The sequence below is a fragment of the Telmatherina bonti genome (genome assembly GCF_933228915.1).
Source record: "Telmatherina bonti genome assembly, chromosome: 8".
Taxonomy (NCBI): Eukaryota; Metazoa; Chordata; class Actinopteri; order Atheriniformes; family Telmatherinidae; genus Telmatherina; species Telmatherina bonti.
In genome coordinates, this window is record NC_136626.1 from 28,461,575 (window position 1) to 28,486,813 (window position 25,239).

Genomic DNA, 25,239 nt, shown 5'->3' on the forward strand with positions numbered 1-25,239 from the left:
AGACATACGAGTGTGAATACAAATATTTATTGAAATATTTTTAGATGACTAAACATTTCCATTTGACCAAATAAAAAAATAATAAAATAATTAATTTGGCAGTTGGCCATGAAGGACACTTTTGTAACAAGAATAGTGTGAGGCAGCCACCCCTATCTTCATGAAGATTTCCACTTCATACAGACCATTGCAGGCTTAAAACGGGCATTACCCACATGAAGCACATGCTGGTTGGATTGACAGGATGAGTCCAGTCCAACATTAAACTGCATTTTAACAATTTACACATGCAGGATTTAACTCAGTCTGTTGCTGTTAGTAACAAGAGGTCAGTTCATTTAAAAAGACTGAAGCTTGATTAGTTTATATCTGGCAGCAGGATGCATGCAAGCATGCTGCAGTCATTAAGCACAAATTATGTTATTTGGGGTTAGTGAAGTAACTAAAACATTGACAAGCTGCAAGGCTCTCATTACAAAAAGCAGTGTAGGTGTAGAACAGAAACTGAGAAATACTGAGGCACAATACAACACAATATGTAGTTTGGGTGTGACTCTTCAGTATCAAAATAATGGAAAGAAGCAAGTGTTTTGGCACGCTCGCGCTCAGTGAGTAATTACACAAGAGAGTTGCTTCACTGAAGCATAAGTCCAGTTTTACAAAAGGAAAAAAAAAAACTTTTTTTTTTTAAGGCGTAAGTCAAGCAAGACATTTAAAAAAAAAAAAAAAATGCAATAAGGCGCAATGCAAGACATCACAGGCAAGCATGGAAGCATCAAGTACAAAGTCTAAAAAAGATTAACAAAGTCCAGCCGGAGTGCACAAGAGACTTCCACCGTGCAGTGTCTAGACTGTATATGAAAGAAAAAAAAAAAAAAAAAAACACACCTTCTTCTCCATTTAACTACAATACCCAGCATGCAGCTCTAGCATCACTCAAAATCTTTCCACCATTAAGGTCCATAAGGCACTCGTTATTCTCACACTTATTATGGAACTTCTCACACTTTTTTTCACTTCTTTCCAAATGAGTAAGTGCAACACACAACTTACCAACCAAATCCTTCCTTTAGGCATTAAAACTATATTTCAGATTTTTTTTTATTATTATTAACTATATGTAAACAAAGTTAATATGGAAGGATGCACTTTGTAGATAATCTTCCAGTTGGTTTTCATTTGCTTTGTTGGCAATACATAATGAAAAAAACAAAAAAAACAAAACAACACCCATATAATTAACAAATTTAAGGGTGAAGTGCAGTGGTGTTTTGAAGTGTTTTCTTCTGCAGCATAAAACTGACAAGTCATCTGTCGCCATCTAGAGGTGACTTGTAGCCATCACCAGTGACTGTTGTCGGGGTAGCTCGGCACGGCGGCAGGATACTGGGGCAAACTTGGGCCCTGGGCTGTCTGAGCGACAGCGTTGAACCCAGCTTCCCTCACCGGTGCACTCTTCCACAGTCCAGTGCTCCACTCTTCCTGAGCGCGCGCCAGACTACCGCCGCCACCTCTGTACAATCTGTGCACCTATACCATGCAACATATAGAAGAAAACAAGTTATTTACTTGTTTTTGTTACCATTTTTAAGCATCTTTGTAGCATCAAAGTAAATAAAAAAAAGTGTGAGCACTATTCCAACTTTAGTTTTCACTCACCTTAATGAGAACCAATGCCATTAAAGCAGTCACCACAGAGAACAGCAGAGTTGTGATAAGCATCACTATAGCGGAGCCCACATTTTGGCTGAAAAACATCACTGTGGCAATCCAGCCGCTTTCATGCGTCGGTGAGAGTGAGATGGAAGTAGTAAGGGTTAGTGTATCAGACAGTGGACACACAGCAAAGTGAACATCATACAGGTGTAATCCAAAGTTACGAACGAGCAATTAAGCGGTGAGAAAATGAGATGCAGCGATAAACAGCAAACTGATAATCAACCGACTAATTAACACACTTCGAAATGAAAAGGGAAGAATGTTATAAGCATGTTTGCTACTTGAATTCTTGAAAGCGTGCTCTATGTTGCTGCTGAATAGTAATAATGAATAAATCAAAAGAGTTAGGAAAGGGGTAAATATTCATATGTTCATATTTGTAGTGTGTGTTTGTAAATGTATTTATAGATTTTTTTTGTGTGGACTGAAATGTGGATTTTCAAGACCCTAGAGGTACACAAAAATGGTTTACAGCTCATGTGATACACATAAAAGTACTCAAAGTTAAACATAAATTACTTTACAGTTTATAAACTATATATTACACACACACACACACACACACACACACACACACACACACACACACACACACACACACACACACACACACACACACACACACACACACACACACACACACGAGTCTATTTTCTCTCTATAGGTCTCGCTCCAAGTGGAGGGGTTCAAGTATGTTGAGGTCTTGATCACAAGTGTGGGAATAATGGAGCAGGAGATGTTGAGGGGGACTGGTGTGGACTCCACAGTGAGGCGGTCTGTCACAGTGAACAACGATCTGAGTGAAAAGGCAAAGCTTTTGCTTCATCAGTTGATCTGGGACAAGCTTTGTGTTATTTGGGAATAATACGTTGCCGAACAGAAAGAAAGTCTGTGATATTTTAGGTCTACAGTGATTTAGAGAAGCTTAATTTGCTTCTGCTTTGCGTTCTGATTGGCAAAGCGCACATTTTTAATATTTCTTGATGACATTTATTTAATAGTGGGAAGCCAAATCCCGATTAAGAGTAAAGTCCAATTAACTGTGCAGGCCTACCTGTAGACATAATATACCGACTACAGACTGTCCTTTACAGAGAGACAAAGGATCCACATCCCGTGTCCACTCCACAGATTTTTATCCCTGAATGCAGATTGCTGCATCTATGTTTCAATCACTCCCATCCACTTTAAGACACTGGATTTAAATGAAGGATGAGAACAAGTATTTGTCATTTAATTACTTTTGTTTTTTCTTTTCAATTATTAAAGTCTTTGCTCAATTTACTAATTAACTTGTCATATCCTCACCATTTTCGTTTTATTAGGCAAACCCCTCAAGGGCAGTTTGAAATCTCCACATAGTTAAAAAGACTTTTATTTCTGTAAAAATTAATCAACAAACTTAAAAAACACAGAAGCCACTTTTTAATTAACTGTATATTAATTTGTTGTATTTGATGCCAATTGTCATTTTGTTGAAGTTAGTGCGTGAGAAGGTTCAACAGTGGGACCAAACAGTTCTATTATCTAATATCTAAAGACTATTGTTTATGATAAAGATATATATATATATATATATATATATATATATATATATATATATATATATATATATATATATATATACACACATACATACATACATATATATTTGGAGTCTTTTTCTTTAACATTAATACATACTTCTGCTCCAAAATAATTTTGATCAGTAATGTTTCATGGGGTGTCGGTAAAAAATAAACAATGTCAATACAATTTTGTGAGTGACAACACAAGTGTTGACATGTTGAGGATTTATGGTTTAGTTACTTTATGCAATGGGACTTTCTGCAAATCAAACAAGCAAAAAAAAATTCAAAATGGCTAAAAAAAACTTAAGCACAGTGGGTTACCTTTAAATAAGTCATCACCTTGTCTCTCATCTCATGTTTACATTCAACATTAACACAATGAAGGTACAATAAACTTGGTGATGAACCGCCTGCTCAGAAAACAACAAACAGCAATGAAATGCCATAAAATGTTTTTATTCTATTAATACTGTTATACCTACATTCAGTTAAGAGACAGTAACGAGGGACGGGAGTCCATGTTTGTACAGAATAGGATGAGGTGGGTGAGAGTAGTGTACGAGCACTTTATATGTGTGAAAGACAATAACAAGGTGTGTGTTTTTAAACAGCTTTTATATACTCTGATGTTTAAAGGCTTTTTACATTTTTTTTCTTAAATGTTATCTTTATAATATAAAGCACTTTATGTTGCTTTGGGCATGAAAAGTATCTCATAAGCGAAATCTGATTTGATAAAACGTAGAGTAGTGGCTTACCACATCTATAGCGAATGGGAGCCGTTAAGCGTTGTGGGGCGAATGCGTCATGTTGGTATCTACTGTAGTGTAAACAATAGTTTATTCCTTTCATTCATTGTGAGTTGGGACATGAAGCACTGCTGCAGAAAACATTCTGAAATGCCAGAAAGGAAGAAAATACTATGGAACCTTATTTAATTAAATCCAAGACATGGAAGAAGACCGATGACGACATCCTGGCCTAACTAGTCTGTGATGCGAGTGCTGACACAGCAGATCAGTTTAGAAATGATGAATCCTTGGAAGATCGTGTCCAATTTACAAACAGATGGGTGAAGGATCTGCATAGCTTTAAACTGTACAATAACAACATGGTGACTTTTGTACGCGAAGCTAAACTTGAGAGGAGCTAGCTGTAGCTAGCTTACACTGGCCGTAGCAGATGTTGTTGTTTCTAATGTAAATATTTGCAGCAAGAGTGTCAGCTAAGCAAAGATGCAGTGTAGTGGTTCATTTTCATTTATTTTTTTTAAACAGTAGTCTATACAAGGTGAAGGATACTAACAAAACATAAAACAATGTCAGTAAATGTCAGTATATTTAAAGTGTCCTATTTATAAAACTTACTCCCTTGTTGGTCCCAGTTTTAAACTTTTTATTTGTTACATAAAGCATGACTCAGATATTACACAGGTCTAGACATTTTGCTCAAAGATATATTATTAATATTAGGTCTCATATTTGGCGACCTTGTCTTTTCCCCCAAGCAAGACGGCGGTGAAAAGTTACTCTTTTCTCCTTTTCTATCAGGCAAAGTGTTGGAGCGCCCAATAATACAGCAAATCAAAACCATTTTGTGGTCTAAATTGACACCAAAACAAACACATAAACCGATCGCAGTATGATCACAGATATGCTAAATATTACCAGACGTTACAGCAGATGCCAACATGTCGGAAATGACTTGTGATTCACAGCTGATAATATGAAATTCTCATTCCTATCATGTTACCATCAACACATGTAAAATGCAAGAGTGTGAAAAAACAAGTCTCCAGATGAAATGCTGATGATAACCAACAACATTTATAGGATCTTTGCTCAAACTCACCAAGTTCCCCAACCAGAGATGCCTAAAGTCTGAATGAATGCCAAGACGCACTGGAGGAAAAAGATGAAGAAGAAGGCCATGAAGTTGAATGAGCTATCAGCCCTGTGAAGTAGGAGAACAAACAAAAATTATACTGAAGAAAACACAAAAGCATAGATATGCTCTCATTTTTTAGTGATTTATTTAACAAATACATATTAAGAAAAAATTTCATCCAGATTATATCGTATAATAAGATTTCTCTAAGATTTCTGTTTCCAAATCCTCTATTCAGGGAACAGAAATTGGATGACAAAAATCAACTTCATTTATTAAATATTAATTTAAAAGACAAAAAAGTAGTTTTTGCTCAAACATTGACTTGACATTTTACCCAACACGGAATTTAGCACCAACTACTGTATGGTAAGTTTAACATACTGTCTCCATCAACACCCTGAAGGCCAATAATTCTAGCTTTTGCTAGATTCAACACTTCTCATTATGAAGCTAAGTAAATGCAGCAAACTGTAGTGACAAGTCTCATCATGTCGACTATCCAGTTTACAGTGCCAAGACGAAGCATGTGGACCATTGGGAATGACTAAGCCCTCTGGATTTCTTTATCCGACAATGTGATATGACCTTGGTTAGAGGCATAGACAAACCCAATGAGCTCAAGCTAAAAGCACACAGCATCAGGCCTTTTGTTCTGAACGTACCTATTAAAATATATTTACTATGCAAATGGAAGAAGCAAGCATGCAATCGGATTTAATAACTGGCTTCACTTCCATTGGCAACAATAACCTCAAACAAGAATTTCTGGGGGTGGACAATTAGACATACAAATTTTTGAAGGAGTGTTGGAGCACTTTTGCTTGCAAGCCTGTTTCAGTCAAGCTAAAGTGTGAGGTTATGTGGAGAGAAACAACAGTGGTTCTCTTCGTGTCATATCATGGCTGCCCTACTCTTTATCCGGGCAGTAAACAACCTGATAATATCGTCTTGTTGATCTTCTGTCCTGGTTACAATGTACTGCTCATTGGACCTGTATATCATGTGAAACTAAACAAATGTTAAAAACTAAAAACACATGAATCACCTTTTCTAATAAGACTGCCCACATCCCAGATTCCCAGAATTTACTGCTTCTTCCTTCCTCTTTCCCATCCTTACTTAAATTTCAGTACTCCTCCACGTAATGTGAACTTTACATCTGTGTTTGTCCCACCTTCCATCTAGGGAGCAGATGCCTGGCATAAAGAGGTTACAGCCCCGAAAAGTGGCCGATCATGTTTGAATCTGGAATGTCATCTTATCTCACTCTGTTCTGCTTTCCTATCAAGCAACTGTCTAGTGAAGATTAAAATGCTTTTGTAGTGTTGATCATGAAAGTAGAGGAAAGCTGTTCTGCACTGTGTCCAACATTGTGGTGAAAAAATTAACAAAGTTCATATAATACACACATTTTTTAACGTTTGACTGAAATGTGCAAACAGATGAGGAAAGCTACTATAATGAACATCTGTATGATCAGTAGTTTGATCATCCAGATGTCCAAGCTACTGAAAAAGTCTTCCCAATGATTCAGTTTTTCCCCATTCATTTGCTGACTCTGGCACATTCACGGTTTAATTTTAAAACATTTTAATTTTAAAACATCTTAATTTAACAGAAATTAATTGAACAGAAATGTTGTTTAATGTGCATTTTCCTCATCAGAAAACTAAACTGACTAAATCTATTTTTTTAAACTTACAATAAATGCTGAAACAATCATGCCAAATGTTGAAATATATAATAAATAACCTTTCAAACACATTTCATGTGCTTTTAAAAAGAAAAAAACACTTTAAACTATTACAAGTTTTGTTGAAACTTTTTAGAAATTCTGTTGGGAATTCAGTTATTTCAGATTTCAACTATCACAAAAACCAAACACAAAATCCAGTGGGACTGATTTGTCTCATGTTATACTACAACCTCTGAAACGTGCACAGATTCTTTGTTGGAGCAAAAATTAAGTGAATGTGTGAATAAATTTCCTGCTTTGTGATATTTAAGATGTCGACTAACCTGAATGCTTTGTACAGCGGTCTGAACCAGCACGTGTAACTACAAGGGCTGAAGAGGATGAGCCAGAGCAGGGAGAAGCCAAAGTTTGAAACATTTCCGCCTCCAGCCCACCAAGCAATGCATGAGATCACATTTACGCACAGGGTGCCTGAATACACTGAGGAAGAAAAAGTGGAGGGGGTGGAGGGAAAGGAGAAGGGAAAGAAAGGGAAGTAAAGAAATTCTTCTTTTTCTAACCCAGAAAAAATAGAATAAAAAAGGAGCAACAAAGTCTGAAAGCAAACATTAAAACACATACTCATCCAAAGCATGTAAACCCTGCGCACCAGCTGCTGGTATGGCCCTGGAATTTCTTCTTCTATGTTCTGGTAAAAGCATGGCTTTATTCTCAAAAGCTTTGGCAGGGGAGGAAAGTTATTTGCTCGCTCTGCAAGAGGAAGGAAAGTTTTATCATCATACAAAAGCCTTGTCAATTCACTATTTCAGATCCAATCATTTAACAGGGTATAGTGTATACAGAAAAAAAATTGGATAATAAATAAGAGATAGATATTTGACATACCTGACATTCTGAAGTCCCAATATTTCCTTTAATTAAAGGGATCTTACTTCATTCCTAAATAAAAGAAATATTTAAATATATATAATTAGTTTCTTCGTTTAATTGAAACATCTTGGTTGTCTCTGATATTTTAATAGCTTCAGGATGTTGGCGAGGTTAATCTCAGTTCAAACCTTTAGGTTAACATTGCTCATGAGAAGGGGAGCGGTAAACTAATTAGATAAGCCATGTTTTTACAATTAGCATTACCCTCCCGTCTGCACCAAATTTGGATAATCTAGTCATTACTCTAATGCTTAAAACATACATTAAACCTTGGCAGTAAGTCCAAACACACATGAAGTCATCAAATATCTACTTTATGTACGATATCTTGCAGTGGACGGCCGACAAATCGCGTTGTGAAGCTCTTCGGTAGTCTAATAGTCGCCAGGATGACCGGGACCACTGTCCTAATGCATCACGTTGATGGTATGTTTCACACATATGTTTTCCAGACATTGTTTGACAGTTAATTTGAAGTTGATTTTAACAGCTGTTAGGATAGTGTGATGCGGTGATTAATTATCAGTATAAACGGAATAACATGTATCTACTCACGTTTCCGTCGACAACAGGAGGGATCTGAGAATCACTCAGGATGCGCTAACTCAACCCTTCAGCTGTACTGCGACTGCGCGTCCCCGTACAACGTTTGTAGTTCCACACTCTGTAAACTTGATGCGTTTAAGGGCTTCATAAACTACAAGTCCCAGGTATACTATGGGATCTAAACGGAAAACGCATGACTACGACATGACCCTAGTTCATATCAATATATATTCTGTTGTGTGAAAGTTTTCATTCTGTCAACCGTTGTTTAATATGTTTAGGAAATGGGCTTTTGTGGTATTGAAGCAGGGAAGCTGGAACCTAATGATATTAAACATTTTACAACTTTTTAATCGGAAAAAACTAATCTACAAACGGTAAAAGTAAGATACGATCATGTCTTTCGGAACATGCAAAAGAATAATTTTAGCTGATAATGCATTTAGTATGCATAAGTTTTTACAACTGTTGGACTGAAAGTCACTGGGAAGACACCATTATAGCGATGGTTTCTCCAGACTCGAACTTCTATTTCCCTCAACTAACATGGCAACCTAACTTCTGAAAGTCAAAACCCCATAGCCAATCACAGCGGTCGAAACATCAGCTGGAAGGCGTTCCATCTACGTGGGTTTTGACAACTTTCGATTAAACCATGGGGTGTCCCCAACGGGGCGGACTCTTTGTCGTAATTGTTAATATAACTGTTATTTATAACGACATTTGAATGATCAGTGAACATGTCATTGTTTCCTTTTGTGGAACACTTTATATGACATAAATATCACGAATTACTAATCTTCTGTAGTTCATTAAACACTTTGTAACAAGATTGGTGCCCAAACGTGCAACGCCTTTGCATAAAGCAAACCTCCCCTGAGACCCAAGTGACCTGACTGTGGCCAATCAGCGAAGCTTATTGGTGGAAGTAACCGACTCCCGCCAATTCCGACTCAGGAGCGCGAGGCAGGCAGCGGGGTGAACCAGGGCAACACGTAGGGGTTGCGAAAAGTATTTCAGAAATGTTAATTTATGCTTTAAATAATAAGTATATGTAGTTTGAATAGGGGTGAAAATTTGGTTAGTTATCTGGGGACGTATTTTACTGTTCACGTGGTCTGCTCTGGCGTGTTAGGATTGTTTATCAGCAGAAAGCGACGAAGGAAAGAAGCCCCAGGTTGGTTGGGATGTTGGCGGCGGAAAATCCATCTGTGGACGGACATTTGGTTGCATCGACTCCTCACAGACTAGGTAATACCTTGGTTTGAACGCTGCTTCAACAGCTTATCGAAATGTTTCTGAAAGCAGCTCGAATTTCCTAATATATAATGAAAACAATATATCGACATTAAATGGAGAACAATGTCTCAGTATCGATTGAACAGCATCAGCTTATTCAGTGTAAACAGTCATGTTAAAAACTCTGATTGCTGACATTGTTACGAGACAAAGGTTTTTACATCCTACCGCTGAATTTAAACAGTACAGCACAACTTGACGTTACTACTTTGCTGTTAGACTATGTCCCTTACTCTCATTTCTAAAAGTTAATGTTACAGAAATAACGCAAAAAAAACGTACGCTTTAAACTACTGGTTTTGTTTGTCCTTTAGTTTATATGAACACATTGATAACTAACCATTCAATGCTAGCAGTGGTGGCTAATGTCCTACTACATCTGGTTAGTGGTTAGTTTCGCTAAATTAGCAGACAAGCTAGCGTTTCCAGCAGATTTGACATTAGCACTAATCTGGTGTCATCGTGAACCGTCAAACAATGCTGGGTTGTCTTCGCTTTTATGCAGCTTTCAGTTTGGTGGCTGTTATTAAGTCCCACCATGTTATTGTAATACTATAAAGTTTTGTTGCTTTTTAGTCAGCTAAAGGGAAAAGCCACTTCTTGCCTGACAGATCTGAGGTGCTCGTCCTGTAAACCGGGCCTGTAGCACCGGCTGAGACGCCGGGTTGGCGGGAGAACAAACCAAACACGATCAACACATTCACTGTAGTTTTGTTATGTTACACTCATACAGTGTAGTTGGCACTTAAACATGAACCTGATTACTTTTGTGAAGCCCACATTAAGTAGCTTTTCAGGCAAATGTTTTTTCCTGATGTAAATCAAATGTTGCGTTTCTGCAAGCAGTAATAATAGAGTAAGAGGCATTTCTAAATTAGTTAATGCAAACTTATTGCAGGATCTAAAGACAGGTTCTATACTAAAATATTGTTTTCCAGTTATTGTCCAACAATACCTTCTACTTCTATGAAAAGGTTGACTTCTTTTATAGTTTGTAATCTGTTTCAGAGCCATGTCAGTTGTCTTATAATTGATTTATTTTCTTCTCGGCAGCATTGATGCTACTTTTTTTTTTTTTTTTCTATTTATAATTTGGATTATTTATGTCAACTGTCATTTTCTTATCTGTGTGTTTTGTTTCATTTTCAGGCATGGATTGTAAGACAAGAAACAAAGCCAGCAAGAAACTAATTCAGGGTAACTATTGTATTTAGATTTGTTATTTAGTAACAAACATTTATCTCTGTACTGAAACAAACAAAAAAATTTAAATGACAAATTATTACGACACTTTTCAAAGCTACAATAGGGGGAGGAAAAAACCCACTATTGTAGGGGTATATATGCTGATGTATATAGTTAATATTAAATGCTGGTGTATATAGTTTAATATTAACAGGAAGTTTGAAAATAAACCTACAGAGATGACAAAAACTCTTTAAAAAGTTACCTTAAATTACCCTGGTTTGGTGTTCACAATTAGAAATAGAAATTCATCCCAGGTCCATGAATGTTTGTAAGCAAAGAAGTTTTTGAGATCTTTATCAGTTTGGAAGCTGCAATTGTTGTTTTGTATCAATTTAGAGTTATCAATATACAGTTCCTTGTTTAAAATTGATAAAGAAGAGTTAAAGCTATAAAAATGACAAGTGAAATGTTTCTGGATATTAAAAATGAGATATAAATTTAGCTGGATGAGCACTCAACCACACTTACTGATGTTAATATTTGTGGATAAATGTTAAACTATTGTGAGTAAAGATGACCTCAGGACTAACTGGAAGCACTCAGAGAACACAGACCTCCCGCAAGCCATAGGGTCACTCCCCACAGAAAAACACCAGAAAGGCCCAACAGCTTACACATTTACCAACCCCATGCCACCATGCTTATGCATAGATGTCACATCTTATTTAGAATATGTTTAGGTCAGGGAGTAAATGATCAATGGATCACACTTTTTAGTGCTATTTTTAGTCATACATTGACCACTTCAAACACTTTTACACTACATGTCTCAATAAACCATTCAGACACACACATACAGCAGTTTCATTGCTATATAATCTTTTTATCACCTCCCATATTCATACCATGACATGCCCATCTCTGGATGGATGTCTCTGGGGGCAATGCTGGGTGCAGTGTCTTGCCTAAAGACACTTCTGCATATGTTCACGGGAAGCCTAGAATTGATCCATCTAGTTTGTGGACGACTGATCTTCCCCCTGAGCTACAGCATCCTTTTTCTAATAAAATAATCCTTTAATATGTTAGATAGGACTGTTATATTCTGCCTCTGTATAACAATGTTTACTTTTCAGGAACTTTCCCCCTCACGTTTTTCTCCCTCTGTGTCTGCAGCTCGCCTTCCTTTTAAGCGCCTGAATCCTGAACCTAAAGACAACCAGCCACCTAAGCGCCCCTGTACTTATGCCTGTCCTGGACCTGAAATCTCAGATGGGCAGAACGAGAATGAGTCTTCTCCTCTCATTGAGCGCAGTGGACCCCCTTTAGTTAATGGTCGCGGCCCACTTGATGGTTTTCTGAGCCGCAGGCGCCCTGCATCTTCAGATGAGAAAGTGGTCATCGATCTAACTGAGGACAACTCCTCATCCCCTGTAAAGTGCCTTGCTTCAGCTGCTTCTGCTTCCTGTCTTTCAACAAAAGATAAAAATCACTGCAAAAACAAAACTGCCTGTGAGAAACCCAGCAGTGTTGATGACACACCTAAAACATGCACTGTAGACTCTGCGAATACTGATGAAGAAGGGGAAGAAAAAGATCACACAGCATCTATCTCACAACTTGACTCAACGCAGGATTCTGACAATGAGCCAGAAGAGCAGAATGAGTCGGGGAATGTTTCCAGTTTAGGAAACCGGTCCATGCAATCGGCTTCATCAGTCAGCTCCATGTCTGAAAGCTCACCAGAAAAGACCAAGACTGATGACCCTACACCCACCGCTACACCTACAGTATGTACCAGCATCTGTTCCCTGCTTTGTGTCAAACACACCTAATACTCAATGTTAGGGGAGTGACGATACGCTTTTGTCCCGATTTGATTGTTTTTTTTGGGTGCCGAGTCGGTTTAAATTGAGATTCTCACGATTCTTTGATCTTGCTAATTTGTACAAAATGTACAAAACTTTTTTTTTTGCTAGTCATTTTTCTTAATTTCAGTTTGGAAAAAACAACACAGTAGCCAGGTCATCATTCTGCTGCAATAATGCCCAAAAATACAAATAAAAAGATCAATAAAAATGACCAAAAAAAAAAAATTGAAAAGATTTTTAACAAAAAAATATTTTAAAATTGTGAAGCAAAAAATCTCTATTTGATTTTTTTTTTCCTATTTGATTTCCCACCCCGACTTAATGTTGACCATAAAGTATTAAAACAAAACAGGAATCAACATCCATATATTACTTGGCCTTTGAAAATTTAATATGTTGTATAAATACTTATAAAAACCAGGGTAGTTAACAAAAAATGTTTTTCAGTGGTCTTTTTAATCTTGTGCCAATAACTACAAAGTTTTTCATCATACATGTTGCATGTTAAACTGCCATTTTCAAGGAAAAAATCTGATAAAATCGTCCTCATTGGTAATAATGAGAAAAAAAGCCCCAACATTTATTTTCTCATTTGGACTAAAATACCTCAGCATAATATGGTTGTTTTTTTTTTTTTAGGATATCTGAAAAATGAAAATAATTATCTCTTACCTTTTTTTAAAAAAAAATTTTTTAAATTTCTTTTATTTCAAATTATGCTCTTCAAAAACATTTGTTTGGTTGTGGTTTTTTTAAATGATTATTTTTCATCTCATAGGAACCAAAGACCACCCCTAAGATTCCAGCAGATGAGAAAAAGGTTAAAAGACGTTCACTGAAGGTGAGTTATTGGATGTCATTCAAACAGTGTGAGATGGTTTTTAAATTTGACATCGTATTCCTTTATTTAAAAACACAATTTAAGCCTTGCTTTTTATGCATCATGTTGCACACACTAAAACAGTAACTATAACAACTAACTTGTAGAGTTTACAAGAACAAGAGGAGAGACTTCGGGTGCGACAGGAGAAAGAGCGGCAGAAGGAAGAGGAGAAAGCCGCAAAGCAGAAAAAGAAAGAAGAGGCTCGCAAACTCAAGGAGGAGCGGGAAAGGGAAAAGCGGGAAAAAAAGGAAAAAGATGAGCGGGAGAAACGAGAAAAAAAGGATAAAGAAGAGAGGGAAAAGGCTGAGAAGCTAAAAGCAAAAGAAGAGCTGCGGAAATCTAAGTTGGAGTGAGTGATACAAGATCTTTTTTTTAAATGTATATTTATTTCTCAATGCTCTTAAGTTGGTTTTGATGAGAAATTTAATAAGAGAAAACCTAAATGTTTTTTTCATTATAATTGCATCAGGGCAAAACTTGAAGAAAAAAGGAAGAAAGAGGAGGAGAAGCGAATGAAAGAAGAGGAGAAACGGTTGAAAGAAGAAAAAGATGTAAGTCCATGTAGGAGGTTTTTTTTCCCCATCTGTGTTAATATGCCAAATTGTTACTTAATATTTTGCCATATTTATTACAGCGTCTCAAAGCAGAGAAAGCAGAAATAACACGATTTCTACAGAAACCCAAGATTCAGCAGGCTCCTAAGGTTGGTTTATCTCAAAGTATTTCATTTAAGGTAGGGCTGGGCGATTAATCGGATTTTAATCTCAATTACGATCTGGGTTTTCAACAATCATAAAACTAAAAGGGTGCGATTATTTTTCTCTTTGCAGTTTCCTTTCCTGCTGTCTTTAGTTGCTAATCAAGCGTCACTGGCATTGCAGCGCTGTGCTGTAAACTCCTCCCACAGTCTCTTTGTTTTCATTCAGCCACTGCTGCCAATTTGGCTTCTCACTAAATCTGGCGACTTTTATTGTTAAAAGCGACTATTGACAAATCTAGAAACTTTTACTAGAATTATTGGACTTTTCTGGTGTTTTGGTGACTGACTTGAAAGCACATATTGTTCTGCATTTGCTGTAGGAACGAGCTGCGGGAGCCTCTCCTGTCCTAAAGCACTCCCAGACGGCCAGTCTCAGTCGGCTCCGGCTGCAGGTCAATGTAGAATAACTGCAGTAGGAAGTTCACATAGTTTATACCATTGTATACCATTGCTGTAGCCTGACAGCGGTTGTTTGGCATAAAACGTACATAAAGGCCAAAAAAAAAAGTTCCTATATAAGCGGTAAAAGTGTATTAACCAACTCGGAACCGTGCATTAGAAGGTTATAATGCACAACACTGAGTCAAGAACATCACGACGTGCAGCTTTGTTTAAAAATACTGGATAATTGTGTTAAATAATTGAGATATCAATTTCAGTCAAAATAATCGTGATTATATTTTTTGTCATAATCGAGCAGCCCTAATTTAAGGTGTGAAATTTTAATGTTTTGTGAGTCTAGTGGCCTGATCACCTATTGTGTATTTACTGTTAAAATTTCACTCCTCATTTGACTATTTTAATGTTAAACCTAGACTTTTTCTTCATACATACCCTTTTTGAACAGAAGGGTATCTTCTAAATTCTTCTCATTTCACTATTATCCGTGATGTAACTCATTCTTTGTTCTTTTGTTGTCTCAGACACTCGCAGCTGCATGTGGGAAGTTTGCACCATTTGAGATAAAAGAGAACATGTGTCTAGCACCACTGTGCCGAGTTCAGTGTGAGGACTCAGTTTTGGAGGACCTGGACAGGTGTTTGTTGAATCCTGCTGAAAACCTGAATGGACTAAAAGATTGGATTGGACAAAAACCAAGATGGTCAGGACCCACTAAACCTACACAGACAGACTCACTCAGGTGAGATTAAAAACGGTTATTTCATCCTTGTGTCAACATTGCCCAGCCTCCAGGGAGGGTTTTATATTAAAAAAAGAAAAGAAAGAAAATATTGTCATTTACAATGAGTTGATCAGTTTGATAGCTACAGGACCAGCCTCTGCAGAAAAAAAGCCAGTGTTGGGCCATGTTTTCTTAATTTATGGTGATCCAAAAAGAGGTTTTGAATTTTATTATTCATGTGATGTCAACAATATATAACATTAGAAAAAAACAAATTGTTGTCATTTTGAACAAAACTGGACATTTAAAATGCACGTAAACGTGCTTATTTGACCCCAGTTGAAGGTCTTAAGTTTGAGAGGAACACCCAGATAATGCAGTTGAAGTTGAACCACTCCTACCCCGACTTACTCTCGTGTCCAACTAGATTCCCATTAGCGTCGATACACACTGCAAATAACATAGTTAGACCATTTTGTATCTTAGTTTAAAAACACCAAAAAAAAAACCTAAACAGTAAAGCATAGTGTTATATTAATAAAGTTGAATTCCCAGTAAAGCAGCCATCATTAATATATTTTTCTGTTGCTTTTATCATAAAATTGAATTAATTAGAAACTGTTTGAAAAGCAACCTAATAAGACTACATGTAAACTTGTCAATAAAAGTGATTCGGCTGTTCCTTGTCTCTAAAGAACCTGATATAACACAAGTTTCACCTTAAAAAAAAATCAGACTAAAAAGCTTGCTGCATTGCCTGCTGAACAACTTGACCATACACCAATAATGTGTAATCTGGATTATTTGTCTCTTGTTTGGTGTGTGTAATCTAGTATGTCCGCTCATAAAAGCCCAGTACTTACAAATCAAAAAGGCCACCTACTTTAATTGCATCTCACTTCCCCCGATCAATAGATCAATTTCCCTCCCGTTCAAACACACTCAGACAACAAATAACAGTTTATGTAATCGGCCAACCGTAATTCTGCTTAATGGTGCACTTAAATATACGTACTATCTTGTTTTCTCTTAGATTTATAATCACTTATCCTAAGACAATGACCTGAATGCTAAAATTTGATGATGTAAGCTCATATTCATATTTCTTTTTTTGTACCCTGTGAAAGTTCAGTCCAAAAAGTCCTGACTGATGGTACCTTGTGTTTACAGCTTTGTGTTTAACTGGTCTTCTCTTTCTATCATGCTGTATTTCTGCAGGGAATGCTTAGTGGTGGAAGGGCCAAAACCAGACGGTGTACCAGATCGTCAGCACTATGGACCAATGAAGCTGCTGCAGTTCCATGAGAACTACCGTCCAGCGTACTGGGGCACCTGGAGTAAAAAGAGTTCCCACATCTCACCTCGTTGCCCTCTCAGACTAGACAAGGTAAAGACTAGACAAAAGCATTTTGAAATGATTAAAGATCTCACTCATAAGTAGATGTTTCAGCAGTTTTTATTGTTTTGTTTGTTTTTTTTCATATACGGCATTTTAAAATCAGCTCCTGTACAGCCTGCAAGTCGACACTGTGCTTTTTAATCACTTTAGGTTTTAGCTTTGATTTACTTATAACCTAATCCAATCCAGATTTGTTTGCCTAGTTGTGATGCCAATAATTGTGTTATGCCACCCTAGGATTTGCTTGACTATGATGTGGACAGTGATGAAGAATGGGAGGAAGAGGAACCAGGAGAATCCTTGTCTCACAGTGAAGGGGTGAGTGTGTTTGCCATCTAAATAGAAAACCATTTAATTTATTATTTTATAAAAACTTAAAGTTAGTTGGACAGTTGCCATCTAGCTCGAATAACAAACCGACTGCTAGTATTAAAAATATCAATTCTCGTTTTCTGACTGAATTTGTTCAAACCTTTTTTCTTTTTCTGACACCTATAATATCAGGGGAAAAAAAACTGAACCCAACTTGACTATAACTATGGCTCTCTGAGTATACTTTGATGTTCATTTAAGTAGTCCATAGTCTTTAGACTACAATATGAAGCTTGATGACTGAACTGTGCACCAAATAACCAGAAAAAGAGGAAACTGCTATGATATCGCTGCTTTTATTATTTCTGCTACTGACATTATGTAACTTTTATTCTGAGCTAGGAAGGAAAAAGAAAGTTAGCAAGGGAAACATTGGTTTCACATGCAGACTTAACAAATAACTGTTTACAACATGCTGGCTGTTGTTGGTGTTACCTTACATGCAATGTATTTCTGCTTCTAGTTGTTTGTGGTTTAGCATGGTTTGCAATTTAATCTAATCTTTTGTTTTAGATCTAAGATTGAATTAATTTCGGTGTGGTCAAAGTGACATTGCATGATTATATTGGTGCTACAAAGTGACCGAATTTCTCAGCTTTTTCACTATCACCCATTTTCACCTCAGGTTCAGATAAATATGCAGCTCTCTGTCCCCTATTCTGCTTACTGAACAGACTGCAGCCAAGTCAGCTGCCAAATTTGCAAATTATTTAAATTACATTGATAGCATTATATTTTTGAGACAGTCTTAGAAGGCACTTCTGACTGGGCTTTCTCCACTTGTTGCAGCAGGTTGGGATGAAACAAGAAGCTGTTTTTCACAGAAAGCAACTCAGGTTTGCTTCAAGCTCAGTAGATTTTAATGTTCAGTTTTGAATAGGGCTGGTTACGGAAAATGTATTGATTTGAATCTATTTAAATTGAATTTATTCAATTTTGATTACTATAACGCATAGATTTTTAAATTTTTTTTAATTAATTAATTTATTTTTTAATTACACGTTTCCTTTTCCATGTTTCAGACTAGATGAATGCCATTTTCTTTCCAAACGCCTTGATGTCTCTTTTAAAGCTTGAAGCTGGGAATTAAACCACGGGGCCCGCTTCTTCTTACTGGTTCTCTTCTTTAGAGGAGCAACATTATCTAGTGTCATCGCATTAAAGCTGTCATTCTAGCAACACATTCATCAACCTGTGTCGGAGTAAAGCTCGGATGGGTGTTTCCTGTCAAGTTAACACATGGTATTGTAGGAAATGCTGCTGAAAATGACTTATTAAATTTGTTAACAAAACACTATCTGACAAACATCTACTATAATGAATTTTCTTCTCAGTCACTGTGTAGTCAAGTAAACTAAAATCAAAAGTTATTAAAAAATTATCAGACAGAACAGGGTTATGAGGAAAAACTGTTAGTTCATCACTATTGATGCCATATGTCAGAACAAGATCCAGAGAGTGATGACAAGAATGAGTCGGTCTGTGGACATTTTGGAAAAAGCCAATTGAATTTAATATAGAGTTAAAGGTAATGTTTAAACTGTCATGTTCATCTTTAACATGAATGTTAAAATCCCCAAGAACAATAACTTTATCATTATTTGGCACTAAGTCTGATAAGAGGTCTGAGAAGTCAGTCAGGAACTGTGTAGGGTCCAGTGGGTTGCTTACACGACTACTAGGAGAAGTGGCTTCTCTGATTTCCATCTTGGGTGAGATAGACTGAGAGTCAGTTGTTCAAAGGAGTTGTAACTATTTTTATATCTTGGACTCATCGATAGCTCTCATTTAAAGATAGCTACCACACCTCCTCCTCGACCTGTAGTTCTAGGAACATGAAAATTTAGACAATCAGGTGGAGTCAATTCATTAATACTAACATGATCCTCCTGCTGCAGCCAGGTTTCCGTAAGACAATATAAATAAATAAATACATTGATCAGTAATCAGGTCACAGAGACTTAAGCGGAAGAGGTTTGATATTTAGTAAACCACATTTAATGGATTTATTATTTTGTCTAGTTGAATTTATTATTTTGATAATAATGAGGTTTTCATGATTTATTCCAGCTGTTCTGTTCGTTTTATTCTTTCTGATAGGCCTTTCACTAGTGATTAACACGAGTGAAACGCCTGCAAACGAGCAGAGCTGCTGCTTATGTTTATATAATGTTACTAGACTCGCAGTAACATTACTAGTAGTTGTATATTGTAGAGGACTGGGGTGTTTATAACAATTTCAGCTTACTTAAACTATCCACTGTTCATATGTGCTCATCAGAGCGTCTCCACTGGACAAACTGTTCTCTACTCTGTCATGTGCGTGTGTGTGAGCACTGCATGCACACAGCTTTCACTCCTGATTGGCTGTTATTTGGTGTGCGTGTAGCCAACCAGATGAGGCTGTGCCTGGAGAATGCTGGAGTAGTGACTGCAGATAGAGGCGTGACTCCATCCCAGCCAAGATAACCCATTTTTAAACTGATCCCTTATTAGCTGTCTGATTAAACAAAAAAGCTAATGTTCATACAGTACCATTTATTTTTTTTAAAAATCCATTAAATCTAATGGGAAAGTGGGCACCAATAATCTGCCTATCCATACTTATCTTAAATTCACAGTTGAAAGTTGCCATTGTTGTTTTTTCCACAATCAGCTTGTCTTGCAGAGATATTTTAAAATATAACGCCTAAAAACTTTGTTTCTGGACACTGATGATATGTGAGGCAGGAAACTATCGGAAACTTAAGGGGGATAAACTGTTTACAGCTGTCACAAGGTATCTTTTATTCCCAAATCAGCTTCTCTTACTGAGATAATGCATTTTCTACTTTTCCCCCCATTGCATTACATTTATATGTAAACAATTTGGCATCATTACTACTAAAGTTTTATGAGCACATGGAGTTTTATTACATGTGGAACAACAGTCTGTCTTATTGGAAGTGCTACAGCAAAGAGAACAGAGAAGATGGAGAGTAAAACTCTGCATTTCTACACATCTTAGCAGAAGTTTGAAAAGAAGGAATATAATAAAGCTGCAAGAGAATACTGGCTTTGTGAAAGTGTTATGAAAACCTGAATGTTTGCATCATCTCAGTATTTCACCTCTAATATGGTATAAAAAATAAAGTTTTATCAAGTTTTCTAATTGCTGATCATTTTTAGGAGGATGAAGAAGAAGGAGGTGATGGTGATGATGACGATGATGATGGCTTCTTTGTTCCTCATGGCTACCTCTCAGATGATGAAGGTGCATTAGAGGATGAGGTATGAGCAGAGCTTCCATATTAATTGGATGTGACACAAAAACAAAAAAATAAACCAAGCTGATAAAATGATGCTGTCATTGGAAAGCAACAAGATCTGGAAGCAACTTTTCATTTTAAAATGTATACCTGGGTATTGTTTGTGTGTTTATTAATTGTGATGCAATCTCTTAGGATGGTGGTGACCTGGAGAAGCAAAAGCTTCGTCAGAAGCTCAAAGCAAGGGAGTGGGATGAGCTTATGGCCACCAAGAAGAAGATGAAGGTGCTAGATCCTGTAGTGAAAGGTTGTGTTTGGGAAGGAGAGGAACTTTGCTCTGATCCCTTCCAGCCTTTTGCTGTGTGTCTGGTTGAGCCTTTACCCAAGGCTGACAACAGCCCAAGCCCAGAGGAGCTGTCCAGGAGGGATCAGAAGGAAGCACAGTGTAAGTGTGTGTTACTTATGGTTGGCTTCCATGTGTGGGTTAAGGCTGGAGAAAAAGGTTTCTTTTGTTATAGTGCAGGGCTATTCAACAAGGGCCACAGCCCCTACATATCCCTGCAACAACACACCTGAGTCACGAGTTGTTGTGCAGAACTTAATTGGCTTTTGGATCTTTTTAATTTGGATCAGGTGTGTTCAGGCAGGGATTCATTGAAACCCTGTTGGGTGGCAGCCCTCATAACACCAAGTGGAATAGCCCTTTTTTTACAGCATACAGGATTTTACCTGAGACCAAACAAGTGTTTTGATGTAAAGTGCTGTCTGACTGTGCACTGTTACTTTCTGCAATTGGTTTTGCTCTTCATCTACTGGCCCCTTGTACAACCAGAAAAAGGTACATTCAGGGAATGAGTGTTCCATTTTAAATGGGTTCATGACATTTTTAGAAGTGAATGGTTGTCTTGATACAATTTGTTGCCATAGCTCGTATAGTTTGTACCTTGTAGTGCTGTGCATTATGGTGCTATAAGGTTATGTGTGTTAATACCACTTTTTCCATCCTTTTTTTTTTTTTTTTTTTTTTTTTTTTAATTTAAAAAACTAAAGTTAAGTTTACACCGCAGACTTTTACTGATTTTAACAACATAGGCAAATATTTAGGCGTATGTCAGTCAGCCTACATACAGTATGTGAGGCAAATGTTGGTTTAGTTGCCAGTCATCGCTTACTGTAGGTCAATGAGGCTCACAAGAGCATCCCAGTTCTTGACTGATTGTCCAGCTAAAAGATTCTCAGTCCTGGTCCTAAAGGCCCTCATCATGCAGGTTTTGGAAGTTTCCCTGCTGCAGCACACCTGACTCAGATCACTGGGTATTTAGCAGACATGAGCAGAGCTTGATGTTAAGCTGTTCACAAGTCTGAGTCAGGTTTGTTGCAGCAAAAAAACTTGTATTAACCTGCAGGACAAGGGCCCTCAAGGACCAGGTTTGAGGATCACTGGTCCACCCTGTCTGGTATTTTCAAGCAGATGAGGTCGAAGAGTCTTGAGTGACTCATTAATGAGGAGCTACAGCCAAAGACAGCCCAAGAGACAGTTATGGGAAAGAACAGAGAAATACCTGGAGAAAGCTGTTTGTAGCAGCGGAGAGAAATTTGTTTCTCTTCCAGCAACCAGGGCAGTGTAAGAGTGAGTAAATAGTAGGGCTGTGAAAATATGCTTTTGTCCAGATTCGATTCCGATTTTTTTGGGTGCCAATTTGATTTAAATTGCGATTCTCACAATTCCTCAATATTGCTGATTTTTGTAGACTATAAACAAAAAAAATACAGAACTTTTTTTGGTAGTCATTTTTCTTGATTTCAAAGAGGAAAACACAACAGTAACCAGACCACCATTCTGCTGCTATAATGCCCAAGAAGACAAGTAAAAAGCTCAATAAAAATGACAAAAATTTTATAATGGATTATTTTTTTATTTGATACAAATCTATTTTAAAATTGTAAAGGAATAATTCCAGATATTCAAATTTATTTATTTATTTATTTTTAATTCAATCTTCCCACTCCTAGTGAGTAAGACTTTCTTCTGTTGTGTAGAGTGTAACACTACGGACTTATCTGAATCATAGCTACAACTGCTCCATAGAAAAAATCAGCCCAAAAAAATCACATTGTGTGCAACTCCCTGGCACACATGAGCTGCTTGGGATAAAGTCATAAACGCATGAGACACATATCAGGTAGATAATGCAATAAATCTTATGCTTCAGGCAGTCTTTTGGGATGTGAATTTGGCTTAACTTCAACAGGTCATTCATCAGAAAAGCCAGCATTATTGACTTTTGTCTAATCCTTCTGTTTAAAAAAAAAAAAAGGCAAAACAAGTTTTTATTGTTGGATGGAAATCTGGACGCATCTTTGCTCCATTGTTGATAAACTAACCTGCATGTGTGGCATGTTCAACTTCCATAATATGCAGCATGACTTGTTTCTCTTTTAAGGACTGCATTATACATTCACTTCTTCTTATTGCCAAAAAGCTTTTTAATGGTACATTTTTGTTTCATATATTGTATCATTTAAAGGGAGACAACAGGTGTACTTATTGCTATGAATCCAATTGCAACTTATGTGTTAAAGCCCTGTCTAAATAAGCATCCCACTATTTATTATGTAATGGCTCACAACAGTCTTATTAGGGTGTACTTAATAGCATTTGTTCTTACTTTAAATTCTTTCCACAATAAAGACAAATCCTCTTATAATTTTATGTATCAGCTGCTATTCAGAGAAAATTGAAAGATCATAGCCGACAGCAAATGAGTTAACATCTTTATCCTAATATTCATTCTTTATAAGTACTTTTTGTGATGCATTTGATGGCGTTACGTCACTTTGTGTACTGTCCGAAAAGGCAGGAGCAGAGCTGCTCTTATTAATTTTCAGTGGCGTGTTTGAAAAGATATTGGGGCACTTTGTCAGTAAGACTTGTGAAATTGTTAAAATGAAATTGAAACCTAACCTGCTGTCTTTAAAAGTAGTGATTAGTTGATGAATAACTACTTTTTTGCAGGTCTAATACTTGGTATTTCTCCAACATTTATAAAATAAATAAATAAATACACATTGTCAATTATTTTCTGCTAAAATTATGAGGTGATGGTGGGATGTACTGCTCCATTGTTCAACACTGTCTATGTCATGATTAATTTTTAGGCATAAAGGTATAATGAATAATCAATTGTCATTTAGTTTACATGTACAGCTGGGAACAAATGACTGTAATTTATATATAAAACTGTTATATTCCTCTGTGACAGTACTCGGACAGCTGCTGCCTCTGCTTCATGGCAATTCCAACAGCAGCAAAGTGATCATCAGTGAGTTTCAGGAGTTTTGTCGTCAGCAGAGCTCCTCCTCATTGCCAGCTCCTGATTTATCCAGCCCTCAGAGTCCACCAGAGAATATTCCCACCAGGTGAAGCAATGTTCACTCCAAAGTTATGCTTTTGTTCTAGTTTTTGTTTAATGGTGCAGCTGCTTAGTAAGATGTTAAAATGACTCTTTCCTTCCTTTCCCTTTTCTTTGCCATCAGAATACAACTAAAGCGCCTAATTAAAAATAATGCTGTTTATGAGAAACGCTCAACCTACAAACGCTGCTGCTGGTACGTGCACACAGAAGTCCTGTCCCGTTTTGGACAGGAAGCTCTCCCAGTTCCCTGCCAGTGGACCTACCTCACTACAGGAGCTCGAGAAGAGTCCCGCGAAGACCCACAGGCAGCCACTGGCTCTCAGGGAAACTCTCCCACTACACCCCAAACCTCCACCACACCTTCATCCTCCAACAAGAGGAAGAGCACTGGCACCATGTCAATCACAAAGTTCATGAAGAGATGTACTAATCCTGAGCAGGTAGTCATGGATTGAACGATAGGTTTGTAATAGAGCATGTTTGGAAAACACAAAACATAAACTCAATGATTTTTTCCATCAGATTGAAGCAATGGAGGCTGATGGTTTCCAAGCTGACACAGAGGATGATTATGATGAAGATTGTATCCTTGTTTCCACTCAGAGTGGTGAGTTGTTTTGGAAAAATTTTAACATGTAATTGTTTCATTTCATGTCTATGCCAGAATTATAAATGTTCTGACGTGACTGACTCACATCTAAGCACACATTTTTATTAAATTACTGTAGAAAAGTATGTGAAAATAAAATTAAACCAACCTCTTCTGCAAGTCTTGATATCGCATCAGAGTTAGACTTTGCAGGCAGACTGAAGTTGACAAATTATTACAGTTTGGTCAAGGCACCTTCTTAATTTATGCACAAACACTGTAAAACTCCACTTTTAAAATGGATGCAAGCTTGTTCTTTTGTTTTTTAAGTAAATTAAACTTTATCTATGATGTTTTAGGCCCCAAAAGCGAGAAGCCTTGCAACCAGGGAGCATCTATAATTGAAGTTTCCCCTTCTGATACAGCAGCTTCCCCTGTGGCCAGCGCTACTCCTACATCCAACACGGTTTGAAGACTGGACAGGCCATAATCCCAAACCCAGTAACCTCTCATTAATTCCCTAGTCTTGATTCCTGACTGTTTCCAAGATAGAATAAAGCCTTCAATAAAGGTGGAACGCCTGACACAAAAATGCAGCAGGTAGAAAACTTGATCATTGGTTGTCATTATCTTCAGTCTTTCACTGGGACGGATTTTTGTTTCCAGTTTCCGGCAAGGCATGTTTAGCTTGGGCACTATCTTTGACACTTCTGCAGACTGGGTTGGACAGAGAGGGAAA

General features: G+C 37.1%; 2 protein-coding genes across 2 annotated transcripts; one reads left to right on the top strand and one right to left on the bottom strand.

Annotated features, from left to right (window-relative positions):
* Window positions 1–87: 87 nt before the first annotated feature.
* scamp4 (secretory carrier membrane protein 4) lies at window positions 88–8,411 on the bottom strand. The gene is made up of 7 exons (XM_079244613.1): window positions 8,362–8,411; window positions 7,762–7,815; window positions 7,498–7,626; window positions 7,200–7,356; window positions 5,142–5,243; window positions 1,660–1,777; window positions 88–1,530 (listed from the first exon to the last, which is right to left on the bottom strand). Exons 2-7 carry the CDS (start codon window positions 7,766–7,768, stop codon window positions 1,342–1,344), a joined length of 702 nt encoding a protein of 233 aa, XP_079100739.1. The 5' UTR covers window positions 7,769–7,815; window positions 8,362–8,411; the 3' UTR covers window positions 88–1,341.
* Window positions 8,412–9,539: 1,128 nt separating this feature from the next.
* chaf1a (chromatin assembly factor 1, subunit A (p150)) lies at window positions 9,540–24,972 on the top strand (the record flags this gene model as incomplete). Its single annotated transcript, XM_079245682.1, has 16 exons — window positions 9,540–9,603; window positions 10,801–10,848; window positions 12,016–12,629; window positions 13,489–13,551; window positions 13,698–13,942; window positions 14,063–14,144; window positions 14,228–14,296; window positions 15,277–15,494; window positions 16,695–16,863; window positions 17,113–17,193; window positions 20,416–20,517; window positions 20,691–20,940; window positions 23,759–23,915; window positions 24,033–24,351; window positions 24,434–24,518; window positions 24,860–24,972. 16 exons carry the CDS (start codon window positions 9,540–9,542, stop codon window positions 24,970–24,972), a joined length of 2,679 nt encoding a protein of 892 aa, XP_079101808.1.
* Between the last annotated feature and the right edge of the window lie 267 nt (window positions 24,973–25,239).

What these genes read in the sequence shown, in the direction of transcription:
- scamp4 (XM_079244613.1), bottom strand. An exon ending in GGTTTACATGCTTTGGATGA is followed by an intron (nt 7,357 to 7,497) that starts GTATGTGTTTTA and finishes TTTCTTCCTCAG; the next exon opens with TGTATTCAGGCACCCTGTGC. An exon ending in TGGCATTGGTTCTCATTAAG is followed by an intron (nt 1,531 to 1,659) that starts GTGAGTGAAAAC and finishes TGCATGGTATAG; the next exon opens with GTGCACAGATTGTACAGAGG.